This window comes from Penicillium vulpinum (assembly GCF_028829585.1).
Source record: "Penicillium vulpinum strain IBT 29486 chromosome Unknown utg000004l_segment0_segment0, whole genome shotgun sequence".
Classification (NCBI taxonomy): Eukaryota; Fungi; Ascomycota; class Eurotiomycetes; order Eurotiales; family Aspergillaceae; genus Penicillium; species Penicillium vulpinum.
Window position 1 is genome coordinate 5,074,007 of NW_026643244.1, and position 18,889 is coordinate 5,092,895.

General features: G+C 49.1%; 8 protein-coding genes across 8 annotated transcripts; 4 read left to right on the top strand and 4 right to left on the bottom strand.

The window, feature by feature from the left end:
* Positions 1-556: 556 nt before the first annotated feature.
* On the top strand, positions 557-4,063 carry N7479_010393 (putative NF-X1 finger transcription factor; the record flags this gene model as incomplete). The annotated part of the gene is made up of 1 exon (XM_057258084.1): positions 557-4,063. The coding sequence occupies one exon, from the start codon at positions 557-559 to the stop codon at positions 4,061-4,063; it is 3,507 nt and encodes a 1,168-aa protein (XP_057105542.1).
* Positions 4,064-4,360: 297 nt separating this feature from the next.
* On the bottom strand, positions 4,361-4,738 carry N7479_010394 (uncharacterized protein; the record flags this gene model as incomplete). The annotated part of the gene is made up of 1 exon (XM_057258085.1): positions 4,361-4,738. The coding sequence occupies one exon, from the start codon at positions 4,736-4,738 to the stop codon at positions 4,361-4,363; it is 378 nt and encodes a 125-aa protein (XP_057105543.1).
* A 1,044-nt stretch (positions 4,739-5,782) lies between these two features.
* Positions 5,783-6,885, top strand: N7479_010395 (ATP11 family protein; the record flags this gene model as incomplete). Its single annotated transcript, XM_057258086.1, has 2 exons — positions 5,783-5,958; positions 6,015-6,885. 2 exons carry the CDS (start codon positions 5,783-5,785, stop codon positions 6,883-6,885), a joined length of 1,047 nt encoding a protein of 348 aa, XP_057105544.1.
* Positions 6,886-8,407: 1,522 nt separating this feature from the next.
* On the bottom strand, positions 8,408-9,499 carry N7479_010396 (alpha/beta hydrolase; the record flags this gene model as incomplete). Its single annotated transcript, XM_057258087.1, has 4 exons — positions 8,408-8,567; positions 8,620-8,745; positions 8,799-9,311; positions 9,363-9,499. 4 exons carry the CDS (start codon positions 9,497-9,499, stop codon positions 8,408-8,410), a joined length of 936 nt encoding a protein of 311 aa, XP_057105545.1.
* Positions 9,500-9,878: 379 nt separating this feature from the next.
* Positions 9,879-10,829, top strand: pre3 (proteasome core particle subunit beta 1; the record flags this gene model as incomplete). The annotated part of the gene is made up of 5 exons (XM_057258088.1): positions 9,879-9,918; positions 9,969-10,014; positions 10,089-10,103; positions 10,167-10,442; positions 10,505-10,829. 5 exons carry the CDS (start codon positions 9,879-9,881, stop codon positions 10,827-10,829), a joined length of 702 nt encoding a protein of 233 aa, XP_057105546.1.
* A 1,199-nt stretch (positions 10,830-12,028) lies between these two features.
* Positions 12,029-13,549, top strand: N7479_010398 (putative cyclin-dependent protein kinase complex component; the record flags this gene model as incomplete). The annotated part of the gene is made up of 2 exons (XM_057258089.1): positions 12,029-13,204; positions 13,262-13,549. 2 exons carry the CDS (start codon positions 12,029-12,031, stop codon positions 13,547-13,549), a joined length of 1,464 nt encoding a protein of 487 aa, XP_057105547.1.
* Positions 13,550-16,392: 2,843 nt separating this feature from the next.
* N7479_010399 (uncharacterized protein) lies at positions 16,393-17,013 on the bottom strand (the record flags this gene model as incomplete). Its single annotated transcript, XM_057258090.1, has 4 exons — positions 16,393-16,446; positions 16,641-16,717; positions 16,804-16,880; positions 16,937-17,013. The coding sequence occupies 4 exons, from the start codon at positions 17,011-17,013 to the stop codon at positions 16,393-16,395; spliced, it is 285 nt and encodes a 94-aa protein (XP_057105548.1).
* Positions 17,014-17,268: 255 nt separating this feature from the next.
* Positions 17,269-18,072, bottom strand: N7479_010400 (uncharacterized protein; the record flags this gene model as incomplete). Its single annotated transcript, XM_057258091.1, has 1 exon — positions 17,269-18,072. One exon carries the CDS (start codon positions 18,070-18,072, stop codon positions 17,269-17,271), a length of 804 nt encoding a protein of 267 aa, XP_057105549.1.
* Between the last annotated feature and the right edge of the window lie 817 nt (positions 18,073-18,889).

An 18,889-nucleotide genomic window follows, 5' to 3' on the forward strand; every position in this document is an offset into this window, starting at 1 on the left:
CAAGCCCTCCTGCATTGAGTCTTTGTTTGATGTCTTGGCACAAAAAGGAGTTAAACACCCCTCTTTTCCATGACTTTTTTATTGCACGCATCAGCTAAAATCCAATTGATTGCATCAGTTCATTCTATCTCTCAGTCATACGAAGCATGACTCGAATTCATAGATCGCCGACCCGCATTTCGGATCTCCGTCGGGAGCCACAATGAGTCATGTTATGTAATTCCTGACTCACACCAACCGCTTGCCACTCTGCCACCGCTTATTGCACCGCCAAATTCTGCCATGAGAGCTTTTATCGCCTTCTAGATAATTCACTGTGCTACGATTTTCTTCTTCATTCTATAAGCAGGCTTTTGCCTTTGATTTACTCTTTGTTTCGTTATTCGTTGTCTAGATTCCGCTCGTTTTACACTGCCATACTGTTTCAGCCTACATAGATCAACACACCCAGTCAACCACCAATTACTCTCTTCAAACAAAACACGAGTGTGAAATCTACCGGAAATATATGAGTACGCCAGGAGTCTTAAATCAAATCTCCACCACATTTCCAGTCATGGCAACACCACAGCCAGAGACTTCAATCCCAGCCGGGCCACGACCCCCACGTTCTTCCAGGCCATCTAGACGCAGAGGGCGGGGTTCTGCGAAGCAACAACAAACACCTGCGGGTGAGCCTCAAAACCAAGCTGCGCCGCAAGCTGTGCCGCAAGTACAGCCTACACAGTCCCAACCACAGCCGAATACAACACCCCAGTCTAGTCAACAGGACGGACCGTCCAGCTCGCGCAGAGGTGGAAACAGAGAAGGAAGAGGCCGGAGACAAAGAAACAATGGGCCTCCGCGGCCGGGACAGAGTCGGAATGAAGGACCTGAAAGCCAAGCAACACGACCAGAGGCGCGAACCCGTGGTATGCGAGCGCGTGGCTTCGAAGCCCAGTTAACAAGACCAGACCAGGCCGAAAATGGCCCTCTATTGGACGGTGCGGGGCATGCACACGACCATGATCACTCACTGCGACCCGATGTGCCGGATTTTGTACCAGGCATGCCGTCATCTCAACAAGAACAGCCTTCTGATTCAGCGCCACCTTCAAAAGGGAAAGGGAAAGCAAGGCAGCCTAGGGTACCGCCACCACCTAAAGCGAAGTCCACAGCCGACGACCTAGCTACCCGCATCCACGAAGACATTGCGCATAACCTGTACGAATGCCCCATCTGCTGTAGCGAGCTGGGTCGTAGGTCTAAGGTCTGGTCTTGTGAGCTATGCTGGACTGTTTTCCATCTAAGCTGTGTCAAGAAATGGTCCACGAATGAGGGTGCAGCTGCACAGAGGGCTTCTGCTCGAGAAGACGGGCAAGAAGACCTCACTCCTCGCGCTTGGCGTTGTCCAGGTTGTAACCTTTCTCAACAAAACTTCCCAACGAGCTACTCTTGCTGGTGTGAGAAAGAGATTGATCCTAGGCCGCTGCCCGGCTTGCCTCCGCACTCGTGTGGTCAGACTTGTTCGCGGCCTCGCAAGGGTTGTCCCCATCCTTGTGATAGGACTTGTCATGCTGGTCCGTGTACACCTTGTACGGCTATGGGACCGATGCAGGATTGTTTCTGTGGCCTTAATTCGTCGCAGAAGCGTTGTCAGGATACAGATTATGAGAATGGATGGAGCTGTGGCGAAATCTGTGGTGAGTTGCTGCCCTGCGGGGAGCATACATGTCCGCTTCCATGTCATGAGGGATTATGTGGTGGCTGCGAGGTTAGCATTGACGCTCGTTGCTACTGTGGAAAATTGCAGACGGAGATGTTGTGTAAGTCTAAAGATGATGAGAAGGACAGTCGGATCGTCCGCGAGGATGGCTCAGAAGATGAGTGGACCGGCTGCTTTGGTTGTGGAGAGACTTGTAATCGTCCGTTTGATTGCGGTATACATTCATGCAAGAAGAACTGTCACCCGCAAGATCCACACCCTGCGCACTGCCCACAGTCACCAGACGTCATTGTCAATTGCGCCTGTGGCAAGACACCATTATCTGAGATCCCGGGTTATACACCTCGTACCTCCTGCGAAGACCCCATTTTGAATTGTCAAAAGCCTTGTGGGAAGACACTGCCATGTGGTCATCCTTGCGAGAAGCTGTGTCATGTTGGATCATGTGGCGCTTGTTTGCGCAATGTTTACATCAAGTGCAACTGCGGTCGTACTAATAATCTGACAATCTGTCACCAAGGCCAAAATGAGCCTCCCCAATGCCCACGCATGTGCAAGGCGACTCTACACTGTGGTCGACACACATGCACTGAAAGGTGCTGTCCGGGAGAGCAAAGGGCTAACGAGCGCCAGGCTGCGCGTCGTAAACTCAGGCCCCATCTCCGCCCTGCTGAGGAGGACATCGAAGCTGAGCATATTTGCACTCGCATATGTGGCCGGATGCTGAAATGCGGAAGACACACATGCCCAGAACTTTGCCACAAGGGCGCTTGCAATACCTGCAGGGAGGCAGTGTTTGAAGAGATCTCGTGTAATTGCGGAAGATCTATTCTGTATCCACCGCAGCCATGTGGCGCAAAGCCACCCGCTTGCAATTTCCCCTGTGAGCGTCCGAAGCGATGCGGCCACCCTCAAGCCGCACATAGCTGCCATACCGACGAGGAGAACTGTCCCAAGTGTCCATTCTTGACTGAGAAACCGTGTCTGTGCGGAAAGCGGGTGTTGAAAAACATACCCTGCTGGCTGACAGATGCGCGCTGCGGTCAAGTATGTGGACAGTTGCTCAAGTGTGGCTCTCACTTCTGCCGGAAGGACTGCCATCGCCCGGAGGATTGCGAAGACGCAACCAAACCTTGCAGCCAGCCCTGTGGAAAGAACAAGACGATGTGCGGCCATCCTTGCACAGAGCAATGCCATGCGCCGTACGCATGTCCCGAGAAGACACCATGTTCCTCCAAGATCGCAGTGACATGTGCCTGTGGACGACTACGACAAGAAAGACGCTGCAACGCCGCGAAGGCCGTGACCTCCAAGGGCCAGCTGCAGTCGCCCCAGCGCCAGCCAGAGTTGACCCCGTTGACCTGTGACGACGAGTGCGCACGTCTAGAGCGGAATCGCACCCTGGCAGGTGCCCTCGGCGTCGACATCAACCAGACAACCACGCTTCAAACCATCACAGCCGAGAACCTTCCCTACTCGGAAGAGACTCTGAACCAATACGTCCAGCTCGCATGCTCGGTACCTCTATCAACTCTCCAGACCTACGAATCCAACCTCCACTCCCTGGCAGCAGCAGACAAACCCACCCGTTCATTCCGCTTCCAGCCAGCGAAATCCACTCTCCGCGCATACGCCCACTCCCTCGCCGCAGACTGGGGCTTCGTGACAGAAAGCCACGATCCAGAACCCCACCGCCACGTTTTCGTCTTGAAACCCGTTGCCTGGACACCTCCTTCCTTCGGCATGGGCAGTGGCTCGACCATCGGTATCGGCGGCATGAGCGTGCGCGAGTGCGTTAAGCTCCGCGAGCGCGAGCGCAGCAAAGAACAAGAAGCGCGTCGTGTTGCTGCACTAGAGGCTAAGGCCACCCGTGAAGCTGCTAAGGCTCAGGCTAGTACTGGAGGCGGTGACGGTGGGTGGGCTCAGGTTGCCTCGAAGAGTAAGGGTGGTAGCGGGGCTAGTTCGAGGACTGGAACGCCCGTTCAGAACTCGTGGGTCAGCAAGTCTATTTATGCTGCTCTTGATGGTGATGGGGCGAAGAAGGAGCGCGAGCGCTTGGTTCTGAGATCTGGTGTTGGCGTGGGGAAGTCTTTGCGTGCGAAGACCCCTGCGCCTGAGGTTGTTGATGATTGGGAAGAGGCTGAGGAGAAGGAGGAGAAAGAGGAAGCGGGGGAACTGGAACAGGACCAGGATCGGGACCAGGAAATGGCTGTCAGTGAGGACCCTGAGGGAAAACCTGAACTTGCTCCTGAGGCTGCTCCTAAGACCGAAGCCCCTACGGAAGCCCCTATGGGAGCCCCTATGGAAGATCGCCCCACTCAGGCTGAGGCATCTGTTACAAATGATGTACCAGTCTAAATTCTTGGACAGGATTTGATGATTGATGACCTGAGAAACAAAAAAGATGTTTCAAAAGCGTTGTACATGTCTCATTCTTTGCGAAGTCACTTGCATTCACCTTGGAGTTTCATCATACACGATACAATATCGCTTATCAAAAGCGTTACACGCATCATGCATCATGTTTTGGGATAGAACGTAAACCAAAAAATAGCTAAAAAAAAAACTCGAAATTCATCCTTTCAAAAATAGCCAAGTAGGTCACAGATAGCCAAATCAGTAGCCATTAAACTCTATAGATCCCATCTCCAATCCCTACTTCTTCACCGGCACAACCTTAACAAACTGCAGACATCCCTCCTTGGCCGCCCGGTACGGTCCATGCACCATCCCAGGATCCCGGTAGGCATACGAACCAATACCCCACGACTGTCCGAGCGTAACATCTTCCAGCCCGCCGCGCAGCGTACACACTTCTTCGATGTAGGTATGTGTTATTGGCTCTGTCTGCGGAGACACAGTATTTGGCTCCCACCACTGCAGTACGGCCTTGTGTTCTTCATTGCCATTTAACAGGAATTCCCATACCCCCGGCGCGATAGAGTACCAGGGCAGTGCGGATGGGGAGTCCTTGGGTGTACCCACTGGTGGATGGGGTGGCGGGGTGGAGAATTCTTTTTGACGGATTGGCATTTTTGTTGTTTTTTGGTTTCTTTTTTCTCTTGGATGGTGATAGATGGAGATGTTGGGGAAATAGAGATTATTTGGAGATGAGGGGTTTGTTTTTGAGGAGATGGATTTACAGGACGGTGTTTTTAAGGTTATACTTCAGGGCCTATTCCACTTCGGTAACCTTGGTTGGGCAGGGATTTGCTGACTAAGATATATGGGTGGCGGAATGATTTAGTTATCGATGTATGGAAATGCAAAATATTAGATATTGGAAAAGGTAGTTTGCAAATTGCTAGCGCACTTCTATGTTGCTTGGATCTTAGATAATATAGATGGATCCACCCGCTGGGATACATACATATGTGCAATGGAGAAGCAGAGATGGCGTATTGGAGGCAATTGAGGAATGGATGGACTATGGTATGTTGAGGGTGGTTTGTTTTTGCTATTGTTCGAGTATTAATTTCGAGTCAAGTCAGATTTGTCCAGAGGCAAAAATTAAAAGTAGCCTTGGTACTGCTATTCCCAGATAAAAGGATCCAAAGGGACAGTTTGTAGATCTCAACTCGTAGATTTGACGAATTAACATCATAGTAGAAAAACAGATCTTTCTTGGTTCAATTTGTGCTACTATATGATCTTCTCGCCTTTGATTTTGTTGTTTATTTCAGATGGTAGTAGGTACATGTGCTTATTGAGTACTGAAGTCCAGAGTTAAAAAAAGCAAGAATCCTCTCGACCCTGTATTACATGCCGACATCGGTCTGACCGATACAGCCCAGTATGACAATTCTACTCACTCTACTATAGGCTCATAGAAAACATAGCAGCTCACAGCTGGTCTCCAATTCAGAAAAGGGCTACTCTTAGTGAAATATAGGAAGCCATATATCCTAACTAGGGAATATTGATGCCTGGCATTCTCCACATTATGCCTCAATTCTATGGAGCCACCGGGGCAACAATATGAGCGCTTATGTCAGTGATTATGTCATCATATAGTCCGGCATTTCTTATCTGCAGATTACCTTCGGGGATTCGTTGTATTTACTCTTCAAACTCAAAATGCCATCATTTCGACTGCAGGGATTCCAATCGGTGATCCGTGGCAACTCCCACCTGCTGCGTTATCAGCAGCGCCGGTGGGCCCAGGTCCACGACGTCCGCTTCCTCGCCTCACACCACGACCCCAAGTATGTCTTGGAAAGATATCGGTCCAAGCTGGACCAGAAGGCCAAGGAGTGAGCAAACCTTCCCCAACAGTTATTTCTGCTTCAATACTGATTATATAATCCAGAGAGGGACACGAGTCAGTTGAGTCCTTGAAGGAAGCCTACGACGAAAAAATCAAAGAACTCCGCCGCAAAGCATCCACTGTAGCTACCCCAGAGCCCGAGACTCCCACACCTACATCCACCACTGCCATCCCAGGCACATCCGCAGCATTCCAACCTCCCCCTCCCCCTCCTCCTCCTCCCCAGGAATCGCGCACCACCAAAGCCGCGCGCTCCGTCTCCGGCGACTCCAGCCCCGTCAAGCCCCTCAGCTCCTACCTGGACGTCGAGAAGATCCGTGAACTCCCAGCCAAGGAGATCGAAGCGCTCTGGCGTCTCCGCTTCGCTGAGAATCCTAATGTTATCACCGCCGCGATCCCCATCAACACATACAACCGCATGATCCAGTCCGCACGCGAGAACCCGCAGTTCATCCTGCCCCTCCCGCGTCCGCAGACCCCCGAAGAGGCAGAGCAAACACCCGAGGGTGTCACTGGCACCGCAGCTGATATTCACTTCCTCCAATGGGCTTTCCACCCGCCTGCTGAGGGGTCGACCCCGTCGCCTTCGAATACCCACACCTCGACTGTGATCTTCACAAATCTGGGTGTTTATAAGATGCACGGCGCATTTGCCCAGCCTCACACTACTGTTACTCACCACCTTGATCTGGCGGATGATAAGGGTCTGGTCCTTATGCATGGCCAGATTATTCCTGAGGGCGGTGTTTCGGCCCCCGAGGCGACTTGGCTTGTTAGCTGTGTGCAGCGATTCTATGACTTTGAGGGACTGGCTTCTGGTCGGAAGAGTGAGCTTGTCCGCATGTTCACCCGTGGTGATGTTGAGAACTTCAAGGTTGAGGAACTGTTGATTGAGGCTGAGAAACTTCCGTAGTTTGTTTCTGTTGTACTAAATCCTGTGGCTTGTATTATATGTATCTCTCCATTACATTTTGTCGGGTGGTTTTATATATCTTTGGGACTTGGGCTCTCATGGTTGCAGGGATCTTCAAAGAATTTGCCGTTGATCATGGAACGGATGTAAAAAAATGAAAAAGAATAAGCTGGTTTCCGATATATTGCCTTCCTGTTTGCCAACCTCTTATGGATTGCACCCTAAATGCACATGCTAGTAAAGTCCAAGGCATTTGGAATGGAGATGGAGTACCCTCCCAATGTAGGTATAATGCCTGCAGGCCATCCAAGCCCATCTTGGCGCCATCTGAATAAATTCTCATATGCAAATATAAACTGACTGATGTCACTTCTTATTACATGCTTGATCATTGATGCACGGTCTATATTAGATTGGGGGCTCAAATTGAACTAGTAGATGTAGCTTGTGATATATATCATGTTGCGGGATATCGAAATATATTTTTCTTCAGCTTGTCTTGAAATATAAAAACAGAACTATCTCCTCCTGATATATATTCAACAATCAATAAGGTCTTCACTTTAGGATTTACTTATGACGAAGCCTGCTTGGACTTGGTCAAAGGAGTTTCTACTTTTAGATGTATGCACCGAGGCTGAGAACAGATTTCTTCCTCCTGCAATGCAGGGCAAGGGAAAAGGGACTTGAGAATGTATTTGGATGACTGGTGCAGATGACTCGCTGAGTCTACGGCCACCCGAGCCTTGAGATGATGGGCTTATTGTTTAGTGCCCTCGCTATTTAGGTCTTGGGGTTTAGGCTGCCCCTTTGCCATAGAAAGACCACGGATAACGTCAACATAAGATCTGTCTTTGATAGGCATCCTAGGATTGCACAGCGAAAGATTTAGAAATCAAATTATTCCATTTGTACCGACTGCAAATGGTTCCCTCCGTTTAGAATTCTCAAAGAAGGAAGATTGTCGGAGCGCGTATGTAAGGCGAAAGGAAAACCTTGGAAGTTCCGCAGAGAAATAAGCAGAGAAGAAGACACGCCCAGCGCCTGATATTGGGTCAATATTGTAAACACCACGAATATGATACCAATGAATAAGAATGAATCAAACATATATTAGACAAGAAGAGGTAGAAAGGAGAAAATACCCATTTTCAATCAAATGGGAGGTATGGCCCTTTACTCCAAGTGCTTGGGGGGTGAATAAAGGAAATGATCAGGGCCATGTATAGACCATAAGAGGCAGGCCGTGGTGTGGTCATTTGAACGGATGCAAAGTGAAATTCGTGTCTTGGTTGCGTGGCAGGGGTATCATGGTCATAATCAACAGTTCTTGTCAGTTGATTCTTGTATTGTAGGGGCCGAAACCAGACGTCCAGATTGGCCGTTAAAAGGGATTCGACAGCCAAGCATTGGAGCAAAGCTTGTGCACTTCTTGGCGGGGAAAAAACCTAGGAGAGACCGTGCAAAGGGTTTGCCAGAGGGGATCCGAAACCCCCAAGCAAGAGAAATAAGTCGCATCGGTTTATTGTTTATTAGATAGTACTTCTTCCGTAATAAAGGAAAGAATGTGCTCGAAGTAACCTGGCTCGGCAACAGAGTCATTGTGGCCGCCATTCGGGAGTGTGCGCCAGATCTTGCATTCAGCCTTGCAAACAGCAAATAATTGGGTCATATTCGACGGGCTGAAGGTGGGGTTAGCAATGAAGATTCCATGCTTGAAGTAGACAAACTTACGGAACAAGTTCGTCCTTGAGTCCACTCAGGAAAAGAACTGGAGTTTTGGTGATCTTAGGCAACACATCTTCACTGATCCAATATTGGTGACAGAAACGTGCCAGATACCGTGCTGGAGGGAAGACACTGATTCCAAGTTAGTAATACTCGTGAGTCTTGCTAATATTTCAGAAACATACTTTGGGATCAACTTGCGAATACTCAGGAAAGTGTTCTCCAAGATCAATCCTGCGATATCACCTTGCTCCTCATTGGTAGCAACCAGATTGATAGCCACGGCACCACCTAAACTTTGTCCGTAGACAACGATATCGGTATCCCTTGTCTCTGGGCGCTGTCGTAGGTAATCAAGGCCTGTTTGAGCATCGATCTTAAGGCCAGCTTCGTCCGGTGTACCTGTCGACATACCGTATCCACGGTATTCTAACAGGAAAACATTGCATTGAAGCGTATCCTGTAAAGCTTTGGCGATGGGGACACGGTGGCCGATGTTGCCTGCATTTCCGTGGAACATCAGGACTGTCACATTGCGAGAGTAGCGGGTTGGTCGTTGCCGGAGGAAAAGGGCGTGCAATGACTCCCCGTCGGGTGTGGGGATCTGAAGGTCTTCAAAGTCGCTTATGCCAAATTGGCGAGGACTGGGGACATTTGTCCGTGCATCCACAGGGACATTGCGGGGGTAGATTAGTTCACTGGGGAAAATTATTAGCTTCGTAAACAAATGGTCTAGATGCTAAGCGTACTTTTGCTTGAAATAGAGTAGTCCACTTGCAACAACAGCTAGGCCAGATGACGCAAGAACAGGAAGTCGCATCCACTGCGCAGCACTGTTGGCCATGTTGCTGATGCTCCAAGACGGAGGCGGAGGGGAGTCGGACATGGTCAAGTTGGGACTTTAAAGAGTGGGGACCAGATAGAGGATGCGACAAAACAAGGTCTGGGAGATTCTGGTATTGCAAAATTATCGACTAGCAGATGTGGCCAATGCGACCAGAGATGAATACACTAAACCAAGATGGATAATCCTCGAGGGAATGAACAAATTGAGCTTCAGGAGTCTCGCGGGGGAGGAGATGGTAAGTCGATCGCAGGGGCTGGGGGCTCACCGCCCGAGCTGCCGCGTTGTGAGCTTCTGCCTGTGTTCATGATAGCATCACCTCTACTTCTTCCCTTAACCTCCTTCTTCTCATTGCTATTTTATCTGGTCTATTCAAGTCATCTTTCTGCTTTTTTTCATTTCTCCTCAAGCACAGCACAAAATGGTCGCCCCTCATGGAACAACAGGAATGCTCGGTGAAGGTGAGCAGAGCTATCGTCATCCGCCGACAGCAACCAGCTAACATCTCCAGATGGCATTCACGTCGACATGAACCACCTGAAGTCTGGCGAGGTCAAGTAAGCTAAGCCCCTGATGATACTACTTCCTATGGAGCTACACAACATATACTAACCTTTCGTTCTTCATTCAGCTTGGGTACCTCGATGTGAGTTGAGCTGGAGCTCTCGAACATTACCATCTGCAAACATCCCCATTAACGTTCCAACAGCATGGCTATCAACTTCAAAGACGGAGTCATTCTTGGTGCAGATAGTCGAACAACCACCGGTGCCTACATTGCCAACCGAGTCACCGACAAATTGACACAGGTGCACGACACCATCTGGTGCTGCCGATCCGGTTCCGCCGCAGACACCCAGGCCGTGGCCGACATTGTCTCCTACCATCTCAACATGTACGGCGTAACGAACGCCGAGGCCCCAACCACACAGGTTGCTGCATCACTCTTCCAGGAATTGTGTTATGAGAACAAGGATGCCCTGAGGTCTGTACCCGAATCTTTGGACCATTGGTATTCACTCAAAATCCATGCTAACTCAACAATAGTGCGGGTATCATTCTTGCCGGATGGGATGCACGACACGGAGGTCAGGTTTTCTCGATACCGCTGGGAGGATCCCTTCACAAGCAGTCGTTCGCTATCGGTGGTTCAGGCTCAACCTACATCTACGGTTATACCGATGCCCACTGGCGGGAACAGATGACGGAGGAAGAGGGCATCGATTTCGTGCGGAGTGCTTTGCAGGAGGCGATTAAGTGGGATGGCAGCTCCGGTGGTGTCATTCGCCTGGTGGTCCTGACCAAGGCCGGTGCCGTGAGACATCTCTACCTTCCAGACAATGGCTACACTGGGCCGGGAGTGACGAATTAATAAGTGTTCTAATATTGCGTCAATCTCCAAATGAAATGGTTTCATGATCCCAGTTCTCCGGTGTTCGCATTTTGCTATGCGCCCCTGCTGGGGATATGCTGTGTCCGAGTGCCAATCTGACAAGTTTTGACACTAGTTCACGGGTGCTGCCATACCCCCCACCACCCTTAATATCGGGCTATGTAGGGAGAAAAGGACCGAGCAGTTCAAGAACTAGATCGGAAGTGCCCGGTCAGTGAGCTATTGGGTCATAAGTGCCGAGTGTTATTCTACCAGAAGGAACACCGGAATTATACCCTGTCTATTGCAACATGGAGTGATTTGAGTCTTGTAGTACTGCCCGTTTGTAGAACACCTAGATCTGTAGTTTCCATTAGTACTGCCCAGACCTTGGGAGATCCATAGGGAGAACATGTCACATCCCACATGCACGCAAAATGCCATGCTCTTCAATCTTTTTTTTTTGATGCAAGTCTATACCCAAGGGACACGCAAGGTTATTCTAGGAAATATCCACAATGGAATTCCAACATAGAACATAGAACATAGATCCCCAGATTAAATAACTCGACTCCCTCTCAAGGCTACTCCGTAAACAGACGCTCAGACCAGATATCTGAATCATCAGTTGTCCACGGGCGCCCATATCCTTCTATCATTCGTCAATATAAGACCGAAACAGCCTTGTATATATAATCTACACCGTCTTTTATATAACTATGGAGAGTATTAATGACAGGTAATCCCTAAAAGATATGTTTCATTTTTCTCTACTCCGTTCATTTCATTGTAGTCCAAACAAGAATACATAAAAAGTTCAATATCTGAATCTTGTTTCATCGGGAGCCACTCTGACCTCACCTTGACCAGACTCACTTCATATTATCATACGCGTCATTTCCCCCTGTATTCCTGTTCTCTTCTCCTTTGTCTTTTTTCTTTTCAAATGGATTCGATTGGCAGTTGCTGATTCTCCAAAAGATCTTATCTGTCTTTTAAGCTTGGGAGTTTTCCTTGATCTGATTGTTCTAGCCCTTGAGGGTAATCAAACACGTATGTAAACCCCTCATTATTTGTTTCCCTTGTATTTCGTATATTTCTATTTCTCTTGTCCCCATGTTTATAGTGGCAAGATAGCCCGAAGCTGCGACCGCCTTGCTGACCCGTGCTCCCGCAGAAAAACAGACCATAGCCTTGACATGGGCTCTGTCGTCCTCAACCACGTGCCGTCGGATCACATCGACATGTTGGGAGGAGCCATCAATTCGGATTCTTATTCTTGCGTGTCTATGGACACCCACTCAACGTCTTCCTCCAACACCCCCACCTCTGCCCCACCGTCCGTAGGCTCTGCTCGGCTTCCTGTGCATGCGAATGATGTACCGGCTTACATCAACTCATACACACCTTCACAAGCTTCCACAGGCTCCTCTTCCGATACTCCCACTTTCACCCCACGTCCGCCTTCAATGACGTCTCATCCGGGCGCTTTTCCTCACGACTCTTATTCTTCAACACGTACCCCACCAACCCAGAGCGGAAGCAACCCATACTCTTCTAATCAGTCGGCGCCGGATTCACCGCGTCTCCAACCCACATACCAGTCCATGCAGTCTGTACCAGGCTCAGAAGCCAATTCACCGAGTCGCATTCGCGTCCAAAGCTTATCCCATATCCAGAGTCTCGCTAATGAGGACTTGGTGGGATCGCGGAGCTCACACAATCCCGGAAATGGATCGCACCAACGACAGTATGAGATCAGCTCCATGCCGGTCACGGAGATCATCGAGATGGTCGCTGGGCTATTGACCAAGATCACAACTACAAACGATGTACATCACGAACATGTACATCGCCATATTCCCCCGCCCGAAGGTACCTCCAACCTCAGCCCGCAGGCTACCAGCGTGCTTGCATTCCATGGCAAGAATGTCCCGACCATCACAATTTTGAGTTATTTGACTCGCATCCACAAATATTGTCCTACAACATACGAGGTTTTTCTAAGCTTGCTGGTCTACTTCGACCGCATGACTGAGCTAGTCAACCGCAACCAGCTCGACCACCTACACCAACGCTGGGACTCCGCGGAAGGATCCGAAACTTCGTCCACAGCTACCGAATCTCCAGGATCTCACCAGATGCAGGATTCTTTAATGGCAACACCACCCCACTCATCAGATTTTACTGCGCAGGACTCGCAAGGGTCGAATTCTTCAAATTCGCCCGGCCTTTCACCTCAGTCGGATACTGAGGCACTTTCACATTTCTTCGTCGTTGATAGTTTTAATATCCATCGACTGGTCATCGCTGCCGTGACCTGTGCGAGCAAGTTCTTCTCTGATGTTTTCTACACCAATTCACGTTATGCAAAGGTATGTAATTCTTACATCTAACTCGCAGATCATAACTAATCATAATTGAATACGCAGGTTGGTGGCCTTCCACTGGTGGAGCTCAACCACCTGGAACTACAATTCCTCCTTCTCAATGACTTCCGACTCGCCATCACCGTCGAAGAACTAGAGTCGTATGGGACAATGCTCGTAGAGTTCTACGCACGCGAGGTTGTGACGCAACAACAACAGCAACAGCACAGAAGCCTCCCCCGGGAGATCGCTCCCCCAGCACCCGACGCATACTCTGATGCCATGTATATGCGATCTCAGAATAAGCCTCGCGGCCACGTCGAGTTCGGACAAACTCCGACGCCACCGTAGTCCATTCGTCGGATACCTGAGTTTGCCATTTCTACATGGCACATCTCCTTTTCTTCCCCCTCAGATGATCCACCCATCTTATCTTTTCATCTTTTTTATTATCCTTCGATACGTTGAGCGCCTGCCTATCTCACATCTCTCGCACTCGACCTTGTATCCATTCTGGTTTCTGGCGTCTCATACCCTTCCCCCGTCACCTCGTACACACGCCCCATTTACACCTATCTGGATCTGTTTCAGCGCATTTACACGTCACGACTTGTATAGAGTTTTTGTTCTCAGCTGGCCGGGCTTTGCGGGTTGTCTCTTTACAACTATTCCCCCTTTTTGCAACATACATAAACATCTACTTGATCTTGTTATTGGTCTTGCAAGTTTATGCGGTGTTCTCTTATCTTTTTTCATGGGTTGGTGTTATGCTGGCGCTTTGTTGCATTACAAGTTTGTTTACAGATTAACTTTTCGCCTGTTTTAGGGGTAGTCTCGAATATCTTTTTTTAATATGCCTTGCCTTCATTCTCTCAATTCTTTTTTCTTGTAGCTGTAGTCCCTTACATTCGTAGAGTAGTCCAAGTATATCAATCCTCGACCTTCTAGTTTCGAGACCTAGGTATTATGAACAGAAACATGAGGCAATGATCGATATTGATACCAAGTATCTGGTTTAAGCTCGACAATAGCAAAGGCCAACTGAATGCATAAACGGACTTAGTAAACTAATGTCGACCGCGAAATCAAAACCCAATGCCACATGACAGATTCCTGGCCTCGGACTCGGACTTTGCGGCAATTAGCCCTAAGTCACATGGAATTCTTAATGTAGTTTTAGCTCCAGATTAAATAACATCTGATTATCATAGGAACTCTACATCTATGACATGCCTCAGAGCGCCTCTGCTTGGATTATATCATGTATTAACTGTTGGAAAATGCTGTCATGTCTAGACAAAAAATGAAATATCATTCCCTTCCAAGATATCACTCTTGTCTCCTGATTTTGAGAGGGCGTTGATTTGAGTTTCGAAGATTAGTCCCGTTGCCTTTTCATACATGCCCTGTGGCTGTTCAAGTCCTCCTTCTGTAGGGGGTTCATGCAATGCTCACATCTCTGATAACTCTACTGGCTGAGTTTGAGCCTATCCTGTGAGGAAACGGGAACATCAACAACCAGTTCCCATTCCCCTGTCCATGGCAGAGGCTGCTCTAGCGACAACCACTCAAACCAGAAATTCACAGACAACACTAGCAGCACGACAGTCACTAATACGGACTGGTAAATCTGGCAATACTCAAGAGCGGGTCAAGAGATGACGAGGATTATATAGTTTTACTCACTCTACATCAACCGTCACCATCAATGGGACAGCCAGCGTGTGTATCACGCTGACCACAGACACCGCAACTATAACTAGAGATATTCCAACAGTACACTCGGCGGGGCAGATCCTTCTCCATTCACGATTCGTGACAATAACCGAGAGGGCCAGCACTCTTGCGCACAGCGAGAGCGTAACCAAAGCAGACACCGAAATACAGGCTGTCATTCTAGGCGATTATAGGACTTGCCGGGACTAAACCATTATACGGATAGAGATTCTTAATGGTTTGGACGAAGGCTTGTGCGGGAGAAATACTAAAGCTGCTTTCGCATTTAGGTGGTTACCAATTATTTTAAGTGTCACTGATCTCGCTGTGAATCATATGTACAGCCCGTGTAGTGTGCCACAGGCTACGCTATACAACGCAGGGTACTGTTGGGGCGCTGTCTAGGGAGAATAGTGCCCACACTCGAATGAGCTGATGGCTTGCAATTCGTAGTATTAAATGTGAAAGATATGTGGTTAATTGTATTGAACCTTTCTTGGCTGTGCCTTGTACTTATGTAGCAACCCTATGTAATTCTTTTCTGAAACATTGTAGTCGATGCCTTGGGGTTGTGAATACATTTCAGAATTTTCAAATTGTGTATCTGAACAGTCCCCTCACTTTGCGTTGGGAAAGTCCATTGTGCCTCCAAGTGATGCATGAATGCACTTGGTTCATCCTCACTCCAGGCAGCTGCTTAATAATATACTCTGCTTCAACTTCATCCTTTCTTCTCCATACCCCTCGCACTGCGAGAACACATGATGAAAAAGAAGAAGGAAAAAGGTAGAAGGATGCCATCGGGCACTAGTAAGGCAGTCAGTACAGCCACAGAAATTGTGAGCAAAGGCATGAACGTACTCCCTTCGCCAAAAAGGCGAGCCACCACACGCCCTGCTGCCTTCCGCATGATCACAGACAGAGACGTTCGCCGAAGATCCTTCCCTGGAGGAGCTACAGTCAGCATAAAATGATAAGGAGAGAAGGAGTGGAATTATATTTACCTTGGTATAAAAAGTACGAAGCCACCATACGCTCTGCTGCCTTCCTCGCTATCACAGACAGAGACGTTCGCCGCCCTTCCCTGGAAGACAAGAGGTCAGCATAAAATGATAGGTAGAGAAGGAATGGATTAATATTTACCCTCGAAGCCAAAAGATAAAGCCACCACACGTCCTGCTGCCTTCCGCATGTTCACAGCCAGAGACGTTCCCGACCCCATCCACCGGAAGATATACGGTTAGTATGCAGCCAAAAGGAGGGAGGGGCTGGAAACTATTTACCTTGAAAGAAAAAAGAAAATGAAGCCACCATACGCCTGTTGTCTTCCACGTGTTTACAGACAGACGTTTGACCGATCTATAGAATATCAGCACACGAAGCAGGAAGGCCTTGCGGCTCAACCATGCTGTTTCAAAAGGATCGAAGCAAGGGTGGGGGGGAGATAGCTACCATACGTCCTGCTGCCTTCCGCGTGTTCACAGACAGAGACGTTCCGTTCGATCAGTTCGATTCATGGCGACGATACCCACCTGCCAACTGTGAATGTTAGTCCATAGAACCATCAGAGGTCTGGAGTATACTCACCCCCGTCACCGCTCCAATTGAGCCACCACACGCTCTGCTGCCTTCCGCATATTCACAAACAGAGACGTACCCAATACCCTCCTCCGGAAGACATGCGGTTAGTATGTATTCAAAAGGAGAGGAATGGAATCATACTTACCTTCAAGGAGGAAAACATGAAGTCAACACACGCTCTGCCGCCTTCCGCAAGTTCACAGACAGACAAGTTTGACCGATCTATAAGATGTCAACACACAAAGCAGGAAGGTCTTGCGGCTCAACCATGCTGTTTTCAAAGGACCGGGGAAATATAGTTACCACACGCCCTGCTGCCTTCCGCGCGTTCACAGACAGAGACGTTCGATCAATTCGACTCGCAGGGACAGCGTCCACGAGCCGCCTGAAATTATCGTTGCGTTAGCTCTTGAAACCATCAGATGATTGGCAAGGACTTACCCTCGTGGCCATCCCATTGAACCACCACATGTCTCTGCTGTCTTCCGCGTGCTCACAGACAGAGACGTTACCCCCATATCCCCAAAGGCAAAACAAAACAAAAGAGGAAAACAAAAATCAAACAGCAAAAGCCTCAGCAGAGAAGAACAAAACAACATGCAGAACAAGAAAGCCAATTTTTTTTGTAGTTTTTTCTTTTCACAAAAAGCAAACGGCAAAAGCCTCAGCAGAACAAAACAAAACAACAAAAACAAAATGAGAGCAGCGGAGGAGGAAGAAAGAGTCAAGCCAGCCGGGATGGGCTCTAAGGACACCGAATGCAGACGGCAGCATCAAGAGAAGCACGTCCCATAGATAAACTGGAGTACAAGTGCCGCATAAAATGCTGGTAGAAGCTGTGGGAAGATCGGCCCCAACACAAGCAAGACCCCACAAAGGCTGAAGAAGCAGGTGGTAGAGAACGGACCGACCTGGACGTAGGTCTGAACCACACGTGTACGGCGAGCCTTTGGAGGTAGTTCGCGAGACTTGCGAGCGCGGGGAGCAATCACGGGCTTGGGCACATGCACAAGGGACGATACATCAGAGGAAGCATCGGGGTTAGGAAGTGCACGCATAAGGGAGGACATGTCAGAGGCAAACCCACGTGGCTTGGGGGCAGACTCAGACAGGGCATCACTCAGCGAGCGCATATTGAATGCGCCATTCGGGTCCGGGAGGGCATCCATTAGAGGGCCCATGTCGAAGGTCGGGTCAGGATCAGGCAGTGCATGAAGCATCGAGGACATGTCGAAGGCAGACCCATGCAGTGAGCCAGGGGAGGCAGGCTCAGGAAGGGCATCCTTCAGCGAAGACATATCGAAGACAGATCCATGCAGGGAACCGTCGAAGGCAGGTTCAGGCACTGATCCATTGGAGGAAGGTGCGAACCGAGGAGAACGGGGCTCAGAAAGATAGGCAGCGGCGATATGACGGGCACGTACAATACTCACCCATTGGGAATGAGATGGGTACTGACGTCCGTAGCCTCTAGGAAGCTTGCGAAGGAACCGCTGGTTGGAGCCCATGGAATCAGAAGTGTACATGATGAACATCTTCTTCTCCCCGATCCGACCTTGCTTGAAGATAGCCTTCATCTTGGGCCGATTTTCGCGAGGCGGGATTGACCTGACTCTCACGAGAAACTTGTCGTCAGGGAAGTGTACTGACTTCCGGACGCAAGGCTCTCCGGAGTGGGAGGAATCCCGATCAGAGGACGAAGCGGCAAGGCATGACTTGGCAGGAGGAGGCCTGGTTTTGGAACGCAGGCTGCGAGAAGACGAAGCGGCAAGGCATGACTTGGCAGGAGGAGGCCTGGTTTTGGAACGCAGGCTGCGAGAGGGGGGGGCGAATCGGTTTGCCAAAGGAAGAGGGGTGCATGATGAAAAGCTTTGAAAGCAATGAGAAATGGGTTTGAGAAATGGGTTTGGTAATCAAGAGCAGTATGCAAATGAAAAAAAGCCAGTGGCATGGGGGGAGGAGAAAGGAGAGAAGAAGAAGAGGACTGGGGGGAAATAAATAACAACTCGGATACTCCATGGCAACGGTAAACAGCAACCGGCAATAGCAACAGGAAGGTGCGATGGTTTGATAAACAGAATATGAAGCTATACAGGAAGGAACGATGGTGGATGGTGGCCATGGAAACCAATTAGGGTAAGGAAATTACATACAACCTCAGGGCGGTGATATCACTACTACATGCTATATACTACATAGCTAGTACATGTATGTTGTATCCAAAGATCCAAGTTGATACCAGTTGACAGCTAAGATCTATCAAATTGGCGAGAGTTAGGGCTTGGTTACGTATGGGGTTGAACCATCCTTCCAATGCTGCTTTGTATCTGTTATTTTTCCTGTGCTCTTTAGAAGCCGAAAAAAGACATGAAAAAAGACATGAAAAAAGACATG